Below are 17,851 nucleotides of genomic sequence, written 5' to 3'. Positions count from 1 at the left end.
ATGGAACAGCCAACCCCTGACATCAGTAATGAAACTCTGCTATGCTTTTAGACAGGAGCCTGCCTCCTGAGTGGCTTCATCCAGCAGCTGATGGAAACACATGCAAAGACCCACAGCCAAACATCAGGTGGAGCTTGCGGAATCTTGTGCAAGAGTGGGGGGTAGGATTGAGAAAGCCAGGGGGTCAAGGACACCACAAGATGATCTATAGAGCTAACTAACCTGGGCCCATGGGGACTCAGACTGAACACCAACCAAAGAGCATGCAGGGGCTGGACCTAGGCCCCCTACGCATTTGTAGCAGATGTGCAGCTTGGTCTTCATGTGGGTCCCTTAAGAATTGGAGCTCCGGCTCCAGACTCTGTGGTCTGCCACTGAATCCCGTTCCTCTTCCTGGACTGCCTTATTGGGATGCAGTGGGAGAGATTGTACCTCGGGTACCTGGAGGAAGGGGAGAATTCCCCTTTTCTGAGGAGGCGGGTAATGGAAGGAGGGGTTACTGAGGTGAAATGAAATTAAATTCTAGGACTGAGAACGTGGTAAATCAAGCCCCCGGGAATGCCCAGCTAAACCCATTGTTAAAAACATCCCTGAGGCTAGGCCAGCTGACCTTAAAGATAAAATAGGAATGCAGAAGCTGGCCCAGTCTTTCTTTTACAACTGAGTCATAAGTCAAATGTAAATTAGATGCTAACCACTCTTATCCAGACTTAGATAAGCATCCGCCCCACCTGTCTCAAGACTTCCTAACTGTAGGCTTTGGCTGTAGGGTACACTTTGTAAACTTTGTACTTCCCAGCCCCCAACCCTCTCTCTCAACCCCCGCCCTATAAAATCCCCCAGCTTCGAGCCTCGTGGTTGGTATCTCTATCTCCTGCCCGAGATGCGTATCGGCCTGGAGCTCCGCCATTAAACTACCTCGTGCTTTTGCAGCAAGAAGGTCTCTCGAGTTTCATTGGGTAACCCCATGTCCCGAGACTCGAGTGGGGGTCCCCGAAAGGGGGTCCTACAGAGGATGGGAAGCAGCAGCAGCAAAAGACATGATAAGAAGGGCTTGCAGGGCACCTAACCCTGTGCTTTCTACTTCCTCCCATAAGGACCTGCTGCCCACATTCCCGGGATTGTCCCCCTCGGTCCCCAAACTACAATCCGTCCTGTCAGCCTTTCCTGGAAGCATCTCTACAGACGGACAGCTGTTTCGGCATCTCTTATTCCGGTCAAGACCACACCCAAGACCAGCCATCAAGGGCTCTCCCGGCCAGTATCTCAGCCTTTCACATTCTGAGAGTAGCACACTGTGCATGTGTGAAACAAATGTCACGCTGCCGGCGACACTAGATAAAAAGAAGTGTGTGGCTCAAACGAAGAAAGGGATTTGCCTTAAGTTCCCACATCACACAACAGACACGGAGGAGTATAAATTCCAAATGCACTGGCCCTTGGGGATAGCGCGCGTGTGCTCCACAATGCTGGCTATGAAGAGGGAGGTGGTAGCTATGGTGGCCCCACACACTCAGACCTTGATTACCCAGATGCCCTCCTGCTGACACAGTCTCCACAAGCGGCTCCCGTGGCGCGGCCCAGAGTCTCTTTTCCCCCCGCTTCTCCCACCCACCCACCCCCGTGGCTGCCAACACAGATCTTGTCTTTTCCACCACCCGCTGGTTTAATCTGGAACTGCTAAGAGCTTCTCCAGGTGCTCACAGTGGGGAATGCCAAGACAACAGACCTGCATCTGAAGGAAGAAAGAGCAGGTTACAGCGCGTGGTGAGCCTTGGCAAGCTTCCGGTGCAGCTGGTTTCCGGTCACTAGGGAAGATTGAGGAGAGAGGTGACCAATGGGGAGCACAATGTAAATGATTGAAAGAAGCGAGGGTGTGGGAGAAACCACATTCTCCGCAGCCGCAGTCCACCCCCCCCCCCCCCGCCCCCCGCCGCCCCGTGTAATCCCGCCCACCCTGCTTCAGCTTTCCTGTCCTACACCTCTTTGCTGGGAAGTAAATCACTAATCCAGGCTTCATCACTCATCTCATGGGCCCAGCTCAAAGTTATTGGGACTCTCGACTACATTCCTAGAGTGGCCAGACTGACACATTAGTAGTAGTGGGTCTTGAAGGCATAACACCCTGAATTCCCATCTTCCCTTCTGTGTTCCCCTGGCCTTCCTTCCAGCCTCTGACGTTTGCGCCTCTCTCTGCAAGGTATGGCTGAACTCCTGTACGTATGCACCTCCGCTTTTTCTTTCAGTCACACCTCATTGGGGACAGGCGTCTCTCACTGCTTTTGCTGTAGCAACAACTCAGTGGGGGTCCTAGTTTCCAGCATCTGGTTCCAGCCCTAGACTGCAATCTAAAAGCATTATCAAAATTATGGTTGGTTTTGAGAATGTTCATTGTAGCAATTTCCAACCCCAATAAGCCCATATAAAAATACACAATCTAGTTATTATAATTAGAAGCTATGTGCCTAGATTGGGCAGATCTAATGCTATATTAATTTATTCCCCGGCTATAAAACCCTTTGCGACTTGTGGTTTTTCCTGGTCATGCGGTTCTGCTCCAGCATGGCTTCTTCCTCCTCTTCTTCTGTCTTCTCTCCTTCCTTTCTCATTCTTCTTCCCTTGCCTCTCCTGCCCTCCTTCTCCAAAACCGAGACATCCCACCTTTCCCTTCCCCTGCCAATCACAGGCCTTTATTGACCAGTTAGAATGCGGGGGGGGGGGGGGGGGGGGGGTTCACATGAGATCACCTGAATACATGATTAGTTCCTCATTGTGGGGCTGGGGAGACCCTCCTGAGAAAGCAGAATTAGCATCTGACTACAAACAGCATCAGCACAGCCCACAGCAGTTCATGATTTGAAATGCTTCTATTTATAGAGCGAAGCTGCCCCTCTCCTCTTCCCCCTGTGACAGGAAGCTTTAGTGACTCATGTAACCACTTTATTGTTGCTGTTAGGGTCATGTTTTTATTTCTTCTGGACTCCAGCCCAGTCGTTACACTCATTCAGGAATTCACTAAGCCCTACTTGTCACTAAGGAGCTGAGTTCGAATTTCTCACTCTGAAAGCAATGAATGAGGAAGGGGCTGGAAGACATAATCCAGTACTCCCCTCCTTTCAATAATCCTTAAAGGTCACAACTAAAAAAGTTAACAAGAGATAACAAACATAAAAAGATGGAAATTATGATGTCGAAATTGAAAATGCAAGGAAAGATTTAACGTTATATTTTACCCTTTTTGTTTGTGACTAAAATTAGTATCTTTAGAATAATTATTTTACTACAGGATTATTTCTCAGGCTTATGAAAACCACAAAGTACAATGTTGTACATAAACTGAAGATGAAAAGAAAATACTTTCAATAATATTGCTAGAGAAAAGTCAGCTACAAATGAAAGGAGACAGTGAGTACAGAGGAAACTGGAGCTGGTAGAAATGTGTGCTCTTGCTCACCACGGTTGCTATGGCTGACTATGGACTGAATTATCTCATTGGAATGCACAGAGCCAGGGATGGGTAAAAGACAAGGCCAATATGATGCCCGAATGAAATCCATGTCAGCAATGATGACAGTTCAGTTCCCAGCATTCATGCTGGGCACACAACCACCAGAAATCAAGCTTCAGAGGATCAGGTAACCTCTTCTGGCCTCTTTGCCACTACACTCACATGCCCATGTGTGCGTGCACGTGCACACACACAGGCACACTCACTCACACAAAGACACACATATACTAACATGCCCATGTGCACACATACACACACTCACACACACTCTCTCACATACATACACACACACTCACACACACAAAGACATGCATATACTGACATGCCCATGTATATACACACACACACACACTCACACATACTTACACACATGAACTATCTCTCACACACACTCACACACACATACTCACACAAAGACATACATATACTCACATGCCACATACTCATATACACGCTCAAATATATTCACACTCACTCAGGCACAGACACATATCACACACACAAATATACACAAAACCACATACAGAGAAACACATATCAAACACTTGTACACACATACATGCACACAGAGGCACACCACAAACTCACAAACAAATACACACACAGAGACAGATATATACACACCAATACACATGCACATACAAACACAAAAATTCACACGCAAAGACACAGGGAGACATAAAACACACATACAAACAGATACACACAAGAACTCACACATACATAAACACAAACATACACACAAGTACACACACACACACATACACACACACACACACACACACATGCACACACATCCTTCGAGATAAAAAGATTTTTTTTTTAAGCCTAGGAAAATGGCTTACTTGCTGGATTCTAGCAAGTATTACAATAGTTATGACAATTTTCCAGTTGTTCCAGAATATTAAGGAAGAGCAATGCATTCAATCCCCACAGGAGGCTGATGATGTCATGATACACGCAGCAAGGGAGCACATAGAGAAAACCATGAAACAATCTCCAAGATAAGCATTTATGCCAACGTCTTCACAGAATACTGGTAAATGGTATTGAATACTCCACTATGGCTCATTATGAACAAGTGGGACATGTCCCAGGAATATCGGCTTATACAATACACATTTAAATAGGAAGTAATAAACCCGTACAATGCTGTCAATACACACACTGAACCCATTTTACTGAGTCACCGTCCGATTCTGATAAAATGTCCTGATGAACTAGATATAGAAAAACCACATTGCTACAAAATAGAGATCCCTGTTGACAGACAGAGAGCATCATGTTACCAGACACGTCATTTGAGCAGACTGCAAATGACCTCAGCATGACACCTGGTAGATGTGTAGAGACAAGGAGGAGAAACTATTCCTTATAAATTACTTACTTTAAAGATTCTTGAAAGAGGAGTTTTCACCCAACAATTTCTTCATAGCCTCTGTGACATTTTTATTCCTAAAACTATAGATTAGTGGGTTCAACAGAGGGGTGAGTATAGTGTAAAACACAGACACCACCATGTCCTTCTCAGGGGTGTGGAAGGAGGCAGGGAGCATGTAGGTATAGACAGCAGCTCCATAGAAGAGGATGACCACAGTCATGTGGGAGGAGCAGGTGGCCAGGGCCTTCTTCCTGCCCTCTGCTGAGTTCATCCTGAGGACAGTGAGGAGGATGGATGAGTAGGAGCCGGAAATGACTGTCACAGGGACAAGAAGCATGAGCACACAGCACACATACATGAAGGTCTCATAGAGCCAGGTGTCTGAGCAGGAGAGCTTGGTCACAGCAGGGACCTCACAGAAGAAGTGATGGATCTCCCGAGAGCCACAGAATGGGAAGGTCATGGTGACAGGGGTGAACATAAAGCCGTCCAAAGATCCCAGGAGCCAACAGACAGACAACAGGAGGAGACACACCCTGTGTTTCATGAGGACAGGATACCTGAGTGGATGGCAGATGGCCACATAGCGGTCATAAGACATGGCAGCCAGAAGGAAAAACTCTGACCCTGCTAGTGTCACATAGAGAAACATCTGCATCCCACAGGCAGCAGCTGAGATCCTGTGGCTCCCCAGGACCTGGTCCATGAGCATCTTGGGCACAGTGACAGAAATGTACATCATGTCCATGAGGGAGAGCTGGCTGATAAAAAAGTACATGGGTGTGTGGAGGTGGGTGTCTGAGAGTATCAGCAGGATCAGGAGGGCGTTCCCAGACAAGGCCATCAGGAAAATCACAAATATGAGCACAGCAAGCAGGGCGGGGTGACTGGTTTGACTGAAGAATCCCACCAGGGTGAAATCTGACTGTCCAGTATGGTTGTTCATCCAGGTGGTGAGGTCCATGGGTGTATCCTAGGCAACGAAAATTGCCTTGAGATTAGTGTCACAGGAATGAATGCTCAGTGATTTGTGCCTGTGCTAAGTTCCCTGGACCTGGAGATCTAAGGATTGCAAATTCACATAGTTCAACCATTTTTTTAAAACTCAGAATTCACATCTTGGTCGGAGGCATTGGTTATTCAGAGTAAATTTTCCATAGGTCAAAGTCATGAACTTTCCTAATGACAGAAAAATGTTTTCTCTCAAATACCACAAGTATGAGAAATGATATCCCATGCTAACCCGAATGGGGATTTAGTGACCAAAAAAAAAAAATGTAAAATCAAAATTATTTTTGAAGATTTGGTTTTAAAATATGAGATAAGCCTTGGCCTTTATGGTTTAAGGACACAATTGGAATTTTTGAGACTGAGATGTATTTCACACAAAAATATTTTAAAGTAACAATTTAAAGGAAAACTTTTCAACCAGGTCCCCAGAATCTGGATACTCATAGTTTCTGTATTGCCTGGAGGAAGCCTCACCTTCACGCAAGAAAGAACAACTCTTAGAACCCTAAGAGGCTTGGGGTAAAGAACCAACCCACTAAGCGACTAATCTCTGCTTCAAATCCAGCTGTCACTCAACCTAGTAGTCTTTCATGTGTTCTGTCTAAAATAATGCTGCTGAAGATGATGGTGGTGGTGATAACTTTGCCTTCTGATTTTGCCAAGGTTAAATAAAGCAAAACAATAAAAGTTTTTTTTTTCAATATCTCAAGATAAAAGTTGATGAGCATACACCACACACACACACACACACACACACACACACACACACACACTGTTAGAGAGTTAAGAACTTGCCATCCTGCGTTGACATCTCAGAGATGGGTATTATGACCTTCAATACTGCTGTTCTCCATTTTAAATATTGTTTAAGGATTTCGTTTTCAAAAAATAAGAAAAAATATCTTCAAATAAGAAATGCACAAGTCAAATTTAGAATTAGTAGCTGAAATTTTCTGTGTTTATAGGTGTACTTATTTTATAAAATATATTATGAAAAACCTTAAATATGTGTTTAGATAAGCATTTCTATGAGCAGAGGAATTTACATATATATGTACATTCATAACATATTTACACATTTAGCTCTGATTAGCATAGGTAGTAGAAAAGTTCACCTGTGCAAGGTCTGGACCTCTCCAGCTTATGTTCCTCACATCTCCACTGTGTGATCTAGACCTGTAGGGCCAGAGGTGACTGTGTTTGCCAGCCAGGCTGTGCTTAAAGCATCATCTGCTTTGTTGGCCATCACAATTTCTACCTCTTGGAGTTCAAGAGTCAGAGAGAAGACTGGGTACCACTGAGATGCTTCTGGCATGATTTCCCGTCTCCCTATGTTCCATGCTGATAGCTAGACTCTAGGTTAGACTCTGAAAACATGTCAAGGAGACTTTAAACCTGATGGTGCTTAAAGAGGCTTCTGCCAGCCTATACAAGACAATATTAAAAAATGATAAAACCAAATGTTTAAAGGGCTGCAGAAACATAAAAGTAAAACTTATGCAAGATTCCTTAAACAGATTAAATTTTTTCAACATGAAAACCCTCTGATGTTTTTTTAGTTTTTGTATGTGTGTTTGTTTTTCCTGCATGTGTGTACGTGCACTGTATGTGTCTCTGCTGCCCCAGGAGGAGAAGAGGATGCCAGATCCTCAAGAGCAGGACGTGCAGGTGACTGTGAGCTGCTACGTGGGTGCTGAGAGCAGAGTTCTGCTGTAAGAGCAACAAATGCTCTAACCACACAGCCATCCTGCCAGCTCCCCTTACCAACCTGTTGGTAACTAAAATAGTAAATGCTAAGTTATGGATATCTGCCCTCCCTGAGAAGCATTTAGCTCTGGCTACAGGGCAGGGGGGATTCAGAAAGATGGCAGAGACATAAACATCACTGTGAGAGTTTCCTAAACTTATCCTGAGACTCGGCTGCCGAGAACATTTAGTGTTGCCCACTGTTAAATTTGGAGTTCCTCACATTAAGACAGCCAGGACAAAAGGACTAGGAACACGGTCTCTGGAGCACACGTGGTGATTGCAGCCCGCTCAACCCTGTCCCTCATTCTCAAGTTTGCATCTCCTGTGGACAGCCAGAAGTAACTTCACACTGGAGGTTACTAACAGGTAACCCCTGGATTCACTAGTATAGTAACCCCAAGCTACTGGAGCCAGCAGTGTACATTATTTTCCTCATTTACACAGGTAAAACTCATATTTCTGAATGTGTGCCTAACAAGAAAAAACTTAACTGACCAACAGAAGTCCACTTGGCCCTTTGTGGGGACACTGGGTATGCCCCTGCCTTAGTTCTCTTAGAAGCACCATTTCCCCCTGTAGTCTACTGCTAGGTCTATACAAGGTCCTACATCTTTCAGCACAGAAAAGACAGGGTGAAAATATAATTCTCAGTATCTCTGTGACCCTCTGTAAGCTTTCAGCCCCCAAAACAACAATTGCATGCCAATAGGATCAGTTAAGAAGGTAGCATACATGTTCTTCTGTTCCTAAACGGCTGTAAATAAAACATGTTAAATCTACTGCATTTAATAAATAGTATTTGAAAGTTTTGGAAGAAAAGGAATTTACTTCTCTGCAGGAAAAAAAAAAAACATAGATGAAAATCAAAGGAATATCGTCAAGAGCTGATAGTAGATGTTAAGTCGAGAGTTAGTTACTTATGTCAACTCCAACTCACCCCAGATGTTGCTGGCAGCCTTGGCCAAGTGGACCAAGGGAAGTGGCTGCTTATGTGCACAAGGAATAGGAGAAGAGTGATGTCATGCCTGGCTGGACTCTGCTCATTAAGGGATGGTGTGGCAAGATTTTGTAAATAATGTTCCTTTGAGACTTTGAAGATGTAATTAATAGAGCTAATAGAAGCTGACAGATACCTCCATTACACAGCTGCCTTTTTATCTCTGTGTCTTTTTTTTTCTTCTAGATTTGTAAAAACAGAGTTGTAAACAAAGGTAGCAGTGATCTGAAATTTCTACATCATTAATAGATCTCAAGCATGAGACACACAGGTTAGCTAATGAATGCCCATAGGATAGGCTTGGTCACTTGTAAAGTTCATTAGTCTTCTCTCTCTGTTTCTCTCCTTCTCTCCCTCTCCATTTCTCCCCGTCCCCCTCCCTCAATCCCCCTTCCCCTCCCCCTTCTCTGTTCATATAAACTTACAGTAGTTTTCACAAGTGTGGATGCCAAAGTTCAGAGTGGAGCTGCTCTGTCACAGACACTGCCTTTTGATCTCTCCATCCCATGCCATCTTAGCCTCTCCCCAAGCCCACCAACCCTGTACTCCAATGTCAGTCATAAGCCATATTCTTTAAAGCAATTTGTTTCAGTTTAAATAGTTGATTTTCTCAAAGAACTAGTTCTTGGGTTCATTGATTCTTTCTATTGTTTCATGCAAATGGACCTAAGAAATAAGCTCATATAACCATTCTAATATTGATCAAAATAAATGTCAAGCCAAAATTTACTAAATAAGACAGGGAAGAAACTAGGACTGAGAAAAAAATTAGGGAAACTACACCTTTTACAATAGTTACAAAGAATATAAAATATCTTGGTATAACTCTAACTAAGCAAATGAGAGTCCTGTAATGACAAGAACCTCAAGTTTCTGAAGAAAGAAATGAGGACAATCTCAGAAGATGGAAAGATCTCCCATGCTGTAGATAGGTAGGATTCATACAGTGAAAATTGGCATCCCACCAAAAGCAATCTAAATATTCAATGCAATTCCCATCAAAATTTATCCTCAAATCTTTACAGACTCGAAGGAACAATTTACAGCTTCATATGGGGGAAAAAACAGGATAGCTAAAACAATCCTATACAATAGAAGAACATCTAGAGGTACCACCATTCCTGATTTCAAGCTGTACTGTAGAGGAATAATAATAAAAACTGCATAATAATGGCATAAATACAGACAGGCTGATCAGCGGAATAAAATCACAGACCCAGAAATAAACACACACACACACACACACACACACACACACACCCCTGTGGACACTTGAACTTGACAAAGAAGTCAAAGTACTGTGATGGAAAATAAAAAGCATCTTGAACAAAGGGTGCTGGTCTAACTGGATGTTTGCATGTAGAAGAAGGCAAATAGACCCAAATTTATAACCCTCCACAAAACTCTAGTCCAAGTGGATCAAAGACCTCCACAGAAAATCAGATATACTCACTCTAACAGAAAATAAAATAGGGGACACAAGAGACAACTTCCTGAACAGAACACTAGCTCAGGCAAAAAGATCAAAATTAATAAGTAGAATCTCATGGAGCGCCCAGACACACAGGACTGGCGAGAATGGGGTGAGAACAGGTTCCGACTAGCCAGGGGGCAAAGAAATCTCAGCGGAGCACGCAGAAAGTGCGAGCCTGCCTGGCTTGATCCAGGGACCCAGGAACCCAGCATTGGGCCCTCTGTTCACAGCCGGCAGCTTTTGGGGTGCACAACAGGCACTAGGAAGATCCGCAACCAGGAAGAGCAGAGATCCAGGGACACAGGCCAGGTACAAGGGAAAGGCAAGAACCAATCACTGACAACAAGATGGCAAGAGGAAAGTGAAAGAATGTACCTCAGGGAAACCAAGACAACCTGGCAACACTAGCACCCAGCTCTCCCATCATAACTAACAGTGGAATGCCAAACACTCCAGAAAAAGTAGACTCAGACCTGAAATCCTACCTCAAGATGATGATAGAGATCCTTAAACAAGAACGAAAGGAAAAGCATAAAGAATTAGAAGCTTTTAAAGAAGAAACAAGACAAACACTCAATGAACTAGAAGAAAATAGAACCAAAGAGATGAAGGAATGGAAGAAGGAATTTAAAACGGGAATGGACACAATAAAGAAAACACCAAAAGAGACAACCCTAGAGGTAGAAATCCTAAAAAAGAAATCAGGAGTCACAGATGCAAGCATTTCCAACAGACTACAAGAGATAGAAGAGAGAATCTCGGGGCCGAAGACAACATTGAAAACAGACAAAACAGTCAGAGAAGATGCAAAAACCAAAAAGCTCCTAACCCAAATGTGCAGGAGATCCAGGACACAATGAGAAGACCAAACCTAAGGATAGGAATAGAAGAGGGCAAAGAACATCAACTAAGAGGCACAGTAAATATCTTCAACAAAATCCTGGAAGAAAACTTCCCTACTCTTAAGAATGAGATGACCATGAGCATAAAAGAAGCCTACAGAACTCCAAATAGGTTGGACCAGAAAAAAAATCCTCCCCCCCGACACATAATAGTCAAAACACCAAGTGCCCAAAACAAAGAAAGAATACTAAAAGCAGTAAGGGAAAAAGGTCATGTAACATATAAAAGCAGACCAATCAACAGAGATTTCTCAACAGAGACTATGAAAGCTAGAAGAGCCTGAAGAGACACAATGCAGACCCTAAGAGAGCACAAGTGCCAGCCCAAGCTGCTATACCCAGCAAAACTATCAATCACCATAGATGGCGATACAAAGATATTCCAAGACAAAACTAAATTCACACAATATATGATCACAAACCCAGCACTACAATGAATTATATGTGAAAAACCCAATACAATGAGGGGAACCACCTCATAGTAAAAACAAGAAAACTTCTAAGCAAGAAAACCAAAAAAAGAAAGATACACAGGCACAATTCAACCTACCAAAGCAATAATAGCAGGAAGCAGCAACCACTATTCCTTGATATCTTTTAACATAAATGGACTCAACTCCCCAATAAAAGGATATAGGCTATCAGACTGGATACATAAACAAAACCCAGCATTTTGCTGCATACACAAAACTCATCACAGAGACAAAGACAGACAGTATCTCAGAGTAAAAGGTTGGGAAAAAACCTTCCAAGCAAATGGCCCCAAGAAGCAAGCTGGAGTGGCCATTCTAATATTGAATAAAGTAGATTTTCAACCAAAAGTTATCAAAAAAAGATAAGGAAGGACATTTTTACTTATTGCAGGGGAAATCTGTCAGGAGGAACTCCCAATCCTTAACATATATGCTCCAAATACAAAAGCACCCATATTCATAAAAGAAACCCTACTAAAGCTCAAAAAATACATTTTACCCCACACAATAATAGTGGGAGACTTTAATACCCCACTCTCACCAATGGACAGATCATGGAAACAGAAACAGAAAAAGGACACTGTAAAACTAGCAGAGATTATGAACCAACTGGAATTAATAGATATCCACAGAACATATCATCCTAAAAAATAAAGAATACACCTTCTTCTCAGCACCTCACAGCACCTTCTGAAAAATTGACCACATAATTGGACACAGAACGAGCCTCAATCGATATAAGTAGATTGAAATACTCCCATGCATCCTTTCAGATCACCATGGTCTAAGGCTGGTCTTTAATAACAACAAAGACAACAAAAAGCACATATACACATGGGAACTAAACAATGCTCTATTAAATGATAGGAGGGTCAAAGAAGAAATACAGAAAGAAATTAAAGATTTTCGAGAATTCAATGAAAATGCAAACACGACATATCCAAACCTATGGGATGCAATGAAAGCAGTACTGAGAGAAAAACTCATAGCTCTGAGTGCTTAAAAAAAAAAAAAAAAAAAAAAAAAAAAAAAAAAAAAAAAAAAAAAAAAAAAACTGGAGAAAGCATACACTATTAACCTGACAGCACAGTTGAAAGCTCTAGAACAAAAGGAAGTAGATACACCCAAGAGGAGTAGACAGCAAGAAATAATCAAACTTAGGGCAGAAATAGATCAAACAGAAACAAAAAGAACCATTCAAAGAATCAACAAAGCCAAGAGCTGGTTCTTTGAGAAATTTAACAAGATTAATAAACCCTTAGCCAGACTAACTAGAGGGCAAAGAGAGAGTATCCAAATTAACAAAATCAGAAAGAAAAGTGGAGAAATAATGACTGAAACTGAGGAAATTCAAAAAATCATCAGATCCTACTAAAGCTGGAAAATCTGGAGGAAATGGATAAATTCCTAGACAGATACAAGATACCAAAGTTAAACCAGGACCAGGTAAACCATATAAATAATCACATAACACCTAAAGAAATAGAAGCAGTCATCAAAAATCTCCCAACCAAAAAAAAGCCCAGGGCCAAATGGATTCAGTGCAGAGTTTTATCAGACATTTATTGACGACATAATACCAATACTCTCCAAACTATTCCACAAAATAGAATCCAATGGAACACTACCTAACTCATTTTTTGAGGCTACAATAACCCTTGTTCTTAAACCAAACAAAGACCCTACTAGGAAAGAGAATTTCAGACCAATCTCACTTATGAACGTTGATGCAAAAATACTCAACAAAATCCTTGCAAACCGAATCCAAGAACACATCAAAACGATCATTCACCATGATCAAGTAGGCTTTATCCCTGGGATGCAGGGATGGTTTAATATAAGGAAATCTATCAATGTAATCCACCATATAAACATACTCAAAGAAGAAAACCACATGGTCATCTCACTAGATGCTGAGAAAACATTTGACAAAATCCAACACCCCTTCATGTTAAAAGTCTTGGAAAGAACAGGAATCCAAGGCCCATACCTAAACATAATAAAAGCAATATACAGCAAACCAACAGACAACATCAAACTTAACAGTGGGAAACTTGAAGCAATCCCACTAAAATCAGGGACTCGACAAGGCTGCCCACTCTCCCCCTACCTATTCAACATAGTACTGGAAGTCCTGGCTGGAGCAATTAGACAGCAAAAGGAAATCAAAGAGATGCAAATTGGAAAGGAAGAAGTAAAAATATCACTATTTGTAGATGACATGATAGTGTACTTAAGCGACCCCACAAATTCTACCAGAGAATTTCTACAGCTGATAAACAACTTCAGCAAAGTTGCTGGATTTAAAATTAACTCAAACAAATCAGTATCCTTCCTATATTCAAAAGACAAACATGTGGAGAAAGAAATTCTGGAAAAGATACCCTTCACAATAGTCACAAAAATCTATGAAATACCTTGGTGTGACTCTAAATAAGCAAGTGAAGGACCTGTATGACAAGAACTTCAAACCTCTAAAGAAGGAAATCGAGGAAGATCTCAGAAAATGGAAAGATCTCCCATGCTCATGGATTGGAAGGATCAACATTTTAAAAATGGACATCTTACCAAAAGCAATCTACAGATTCAATGCAATCCCCATCAAAATTCCAACCCAGTTCTTCATTGAGTTGGAAAGATCAATGTACAATTTCATCTGGAATAACAAAAGACCTAGAATTGTGAAATCCATTCTCAACAACAAAAAAACATCTGAGGGAATTACTATCCCTGACCTCAAGCTATATTACAAGGCAATTGTGCTGAAAACTTCATGGTACTGGTACAGAAATAGGCACGTGGATCAATGGAATAGAATAGAAGATCCAGAAATGAGCCCTCATGTATATGGTCACCTGATATTTGACAAAGGAGCTGTAAACATGCAATGGAAAAAGGACAGCCTATTCAACAAATGGTGTTGGTCCAAATGGCACTCAGCATGCAGAAGAATGAAAATAGACCCTTTCTTATCTCCTTGTACAAAGCTCAAGTGTAAGTGGATCAAAGATCTCCACATTAAACCAGGTACACTGAAACTATTAGATGAGAAAGTAGGGAAAACCTTAGAACTCATAGGCACAAGAGAAAATTTCCTAAACAGAACACCAATGGCTCGAGCTCTAAGGTCAAAGATTAACAAATGGGCCTTAATGAGATTGCAAAGTTTCTATAAGGCTAAAGCAACTGTCAAGAAAACAAAACGGCAGCCACCAGAGTGGGAAAAGATCTTTACCAACCCCACATCAGATAGAGGCCTAATATCCAAGGTATACAAAGAACTCAAAAAGCTAGATACCAGAGAATCAAACAACCCTATTAAAAAATAGGGTACAGACTTAAACAAAAAGTTCTCAATCAAGGAATATTGAATGGCTGACAAACATCTAAGGAAATGCTCAACATCCTTAGCCATCAGGGAAATGCAAATCAAAACAACCCTGAGATTCCACCTCACACCAGTCAGATTGGCCAAGATCCAAAACTCAGATGACAACAGATGCTGGCGAGAATGTGGAAAAAGAGGAACACTTCTCCACTGTTGGTGGGGTTGTAAACTGGTACAACCACTCTGGAAATCATTTAGGCGGTTCCTCAGAAAAATGGACATAGTACTACCTGAAGACCCAGTTATCCCACTTCTGGGCATTTATGCCAGAGACGCTCCAACATACAACAAAGATACATGCACCACAATGTTCATAGCAGCCCTATTTATAATAGCCAGAAGCTGGAAAGAACCCAGATGTCTTTCAGTAGATTAATGGATACAAAATTTGTGGTATATTTACACAATGGAGTACTACTCAGCTATCAGAAAAGATGACTTAACGAAATTCTTAAGAAAAATGGATGCATCTAGAGAATATCATCCTGAGTGAGATAACCCAGTCACAAAAGAACAGACATAATATGCAGTCACTGATAATGGGATACTAACCCCAGAAAACTCTGAACACCCCAGAAACAACTCACAGACTGTGTGAAGTTCAAGAAAAAAAATATTTTAATTAAAATAGAACTGAATCACATCCCCCTTTCCTCCCTACAGCCCCTCCCAGTTTCTCTCCTCTCCCCTCAAATTAATAGCCTCTTTTCCTATATTATTGTTACATATATACATATGTGTATGTATATGTACCCACAAATATTTAATTACAACCTTAAAAACTGTATTTGTATACTTTTATGCAAAAGTATTGAAAATTTGTACATTTATCTTTGTTTTTTAAAATAAAGTTTTTCAATTAAAAAAAAAGAATCTCACAGAGCAGAAAAACTTCTGCAAGTTTAAGGACACCATCAATAACACAAAATGGCAGCCTACAGAATGGGAAAGGATATTCATCAACCCTACACCCAACCATGGACTAATCTAAACATATAAAGAATTCAAAGAATTGGACACCAACAAACCAAATAACCCAAATGAAAATGGGGTACAGAGCTTTAGGGCACATGAACAGTGTCACAAGGTGAGTATAGGATTTGTGAGCAGGAAGCATGCTCAAACCCCAGGAATCTCAGAGATGGGAGAAGCCAGGAGTAGAGCTGCTCCCTCCCTGCCTCTATGCCTGCTCTAGTGAACATAATCATGACCTTTAAGTAAGGTGACCACAGGCAGTCAGTCATATAGCACATCACCTGGAATGCCTCTATATGCTAATGAGGCATCACAACAGCCTTAGCCTTCAGCCAATGACCTTCCCTTCCTAGATATTTTCACACCCTTCTCTAAAATGATATAATCCCTGGTTCACCCCAAATAAAGCATATGTATCCAAATACTTCCCTCAATAAAGCAATATGAGCAAGCAAAGATTGTCTCAGAAAGCTGCTTCATTAGAGACTGCCATAGGGAAGGCCTTCACTCAAAAGAGCCTTGACACTAAGACTCCCAAAGAAGGCCTTCTCACTTCTCCCACCCCTCTAGTTCTTGGCACTCACTCAACCAGACGAGAATCCTGTCTGTCTAGAACTCCACTTTCCACTTCCAGGCTTGTGTGCAGCAATGTCTAACATCCCAATGGAGGCTGCAGACCCCTGTCCTGGATTGTGCCCTGCCTTCTCTGAGCTGGTGTGCCAGCAGTGCCAGGTACCCTGTCAGAGGAGAGGCAGATAACGAAACTATATAGAGAAAAACAGATTTCTCAACAGAGAAATCTCGAATGGCTGGGAAGCACTTAAAGAAATGTTCGGCATCCTTACTCATCATACAAATGCATGTCAAAATGACTATGAGATCTTATACCCATTAGAATGGCTAAGAAAAAAACTCAAGAGGCATCACATGCTGGCAAGTATATGGAGCAAGGGAAATCACATCTAGAAGCACAAACTAGTACAACCACTTTAAAAAGCAATTCAGCGGATTCTCAGAAAATTGAAAATAGTTCTACCCCAAGACCCAGCTATACCACTCCTGGGCATATACCCAAAAGATGCCCCACTATACTATAGGGACACTTACTCAACTATGTTCATGACAGCTTTATTCATAATTGCCAAACCTGGAAAGAACCAAGATGTCCCTCAACTGAAGGATGGATAAAGAAAATGTGGTATTTTAACACAATGAAATACTATTCTGTTATTAAAAACAAAAGCATCATGAAATGTACAGGTAAATGGATGGAACCAAAAAGAAAAAAAAAAAAGAAAAGAAAAGAAACCCATCCCGAGTGAGGTAACCCAGAAGATACACATGGTATGTACTCCCTTGTAAATGGACATTTGCCATAAAGTACAGGGTAAATACACTATAATACACAGACCCAAAGAAGCTAAGTAGTAAGAATCTCACTCAGAAGGGGAAATAAAAGGCATTGGAGATGGATGGACGGAGGAACCAGTGGGAGAGGGTGTGTGGAGGGTTAGGGATGGCGCTCAGGTGTGGTGAGGAGGGGCATGCAAGGGCTGGAAGAAAATATGGAAATTGATGGGGACATTTCTGGAACAGAGACTTGGAACAAGGAATGCTCCCTGGAGCTTGTGGGGGTAAAGGTTCTAGTAGCTAGAAATATGGTGACTGAAGGGGACACCTCCTGAAGTCAGGTGGAACTTCCAGTGGAGGGACAACAGCCTGCCCACAAAACTTTCAGCCCAAAATTTGTCCTGCGCACAAGATGCACAGGAATAAAGATGGAGCAGAGATGGAGGGGATGGCCATCCAATGACTGGCCCAACTTGAGACCCATCCCACGGGAGAGCGCCATCTTTGACACTATTAGTGATACCTGCTATGTTTGCAGACAGGAGCCTGGCATAACTGGCTTCTGAGAGGCTTCATCCAGCATCGGATGGAGACAGATGCAGAGACCCTAAGCAAACATCAGGCAGACCTGGGGAGTCTTGTG

General features: G+C 42.1%; 1 protein-coding gene across 1 annotated transcript; it reads right to left on the bottom strand.

The window, feature by feature from the left end:
- Positions 1 to 4,896: 4,896 nt before the first annotated feature.
- On the bottom strand, positions 4,897 to 5,853 carry LOC308426208 (olfactory receptor 2T29-like; the record flags this gene model as incomplete). The annotated part of the gene is made up of 1 exon (XM_080923975.1): positions 4,897 to 5,853. One exon carries the CDS (start codon positions 5,851 to 5,853, stop codon positions 4,897 to 4,899), a length of 957 nt encoding a protein of 318 aa, XP_080780101.1.
- Between the last annotated feature and the right edge of the window lie 11,998 nt (positions 5,854 to 17,851).

Source organism: Micromys minutus, assembly GCF_963924665.1.
Source record: "Micromys minutus genome assembly, chromosome: 10".
NCBI classification, from domain to species: domain Eukaryota; kingdom Metazoa; phylum Chordata; class Mammalia; order Rodentia; family Muridae; genus Micromys; species Micromys minutus.
The sequence above is the reverse complement of the archived record's forward strand: the minus strand, read 5'-3'. Positions and strand labels throughout refer to the sequence as shown.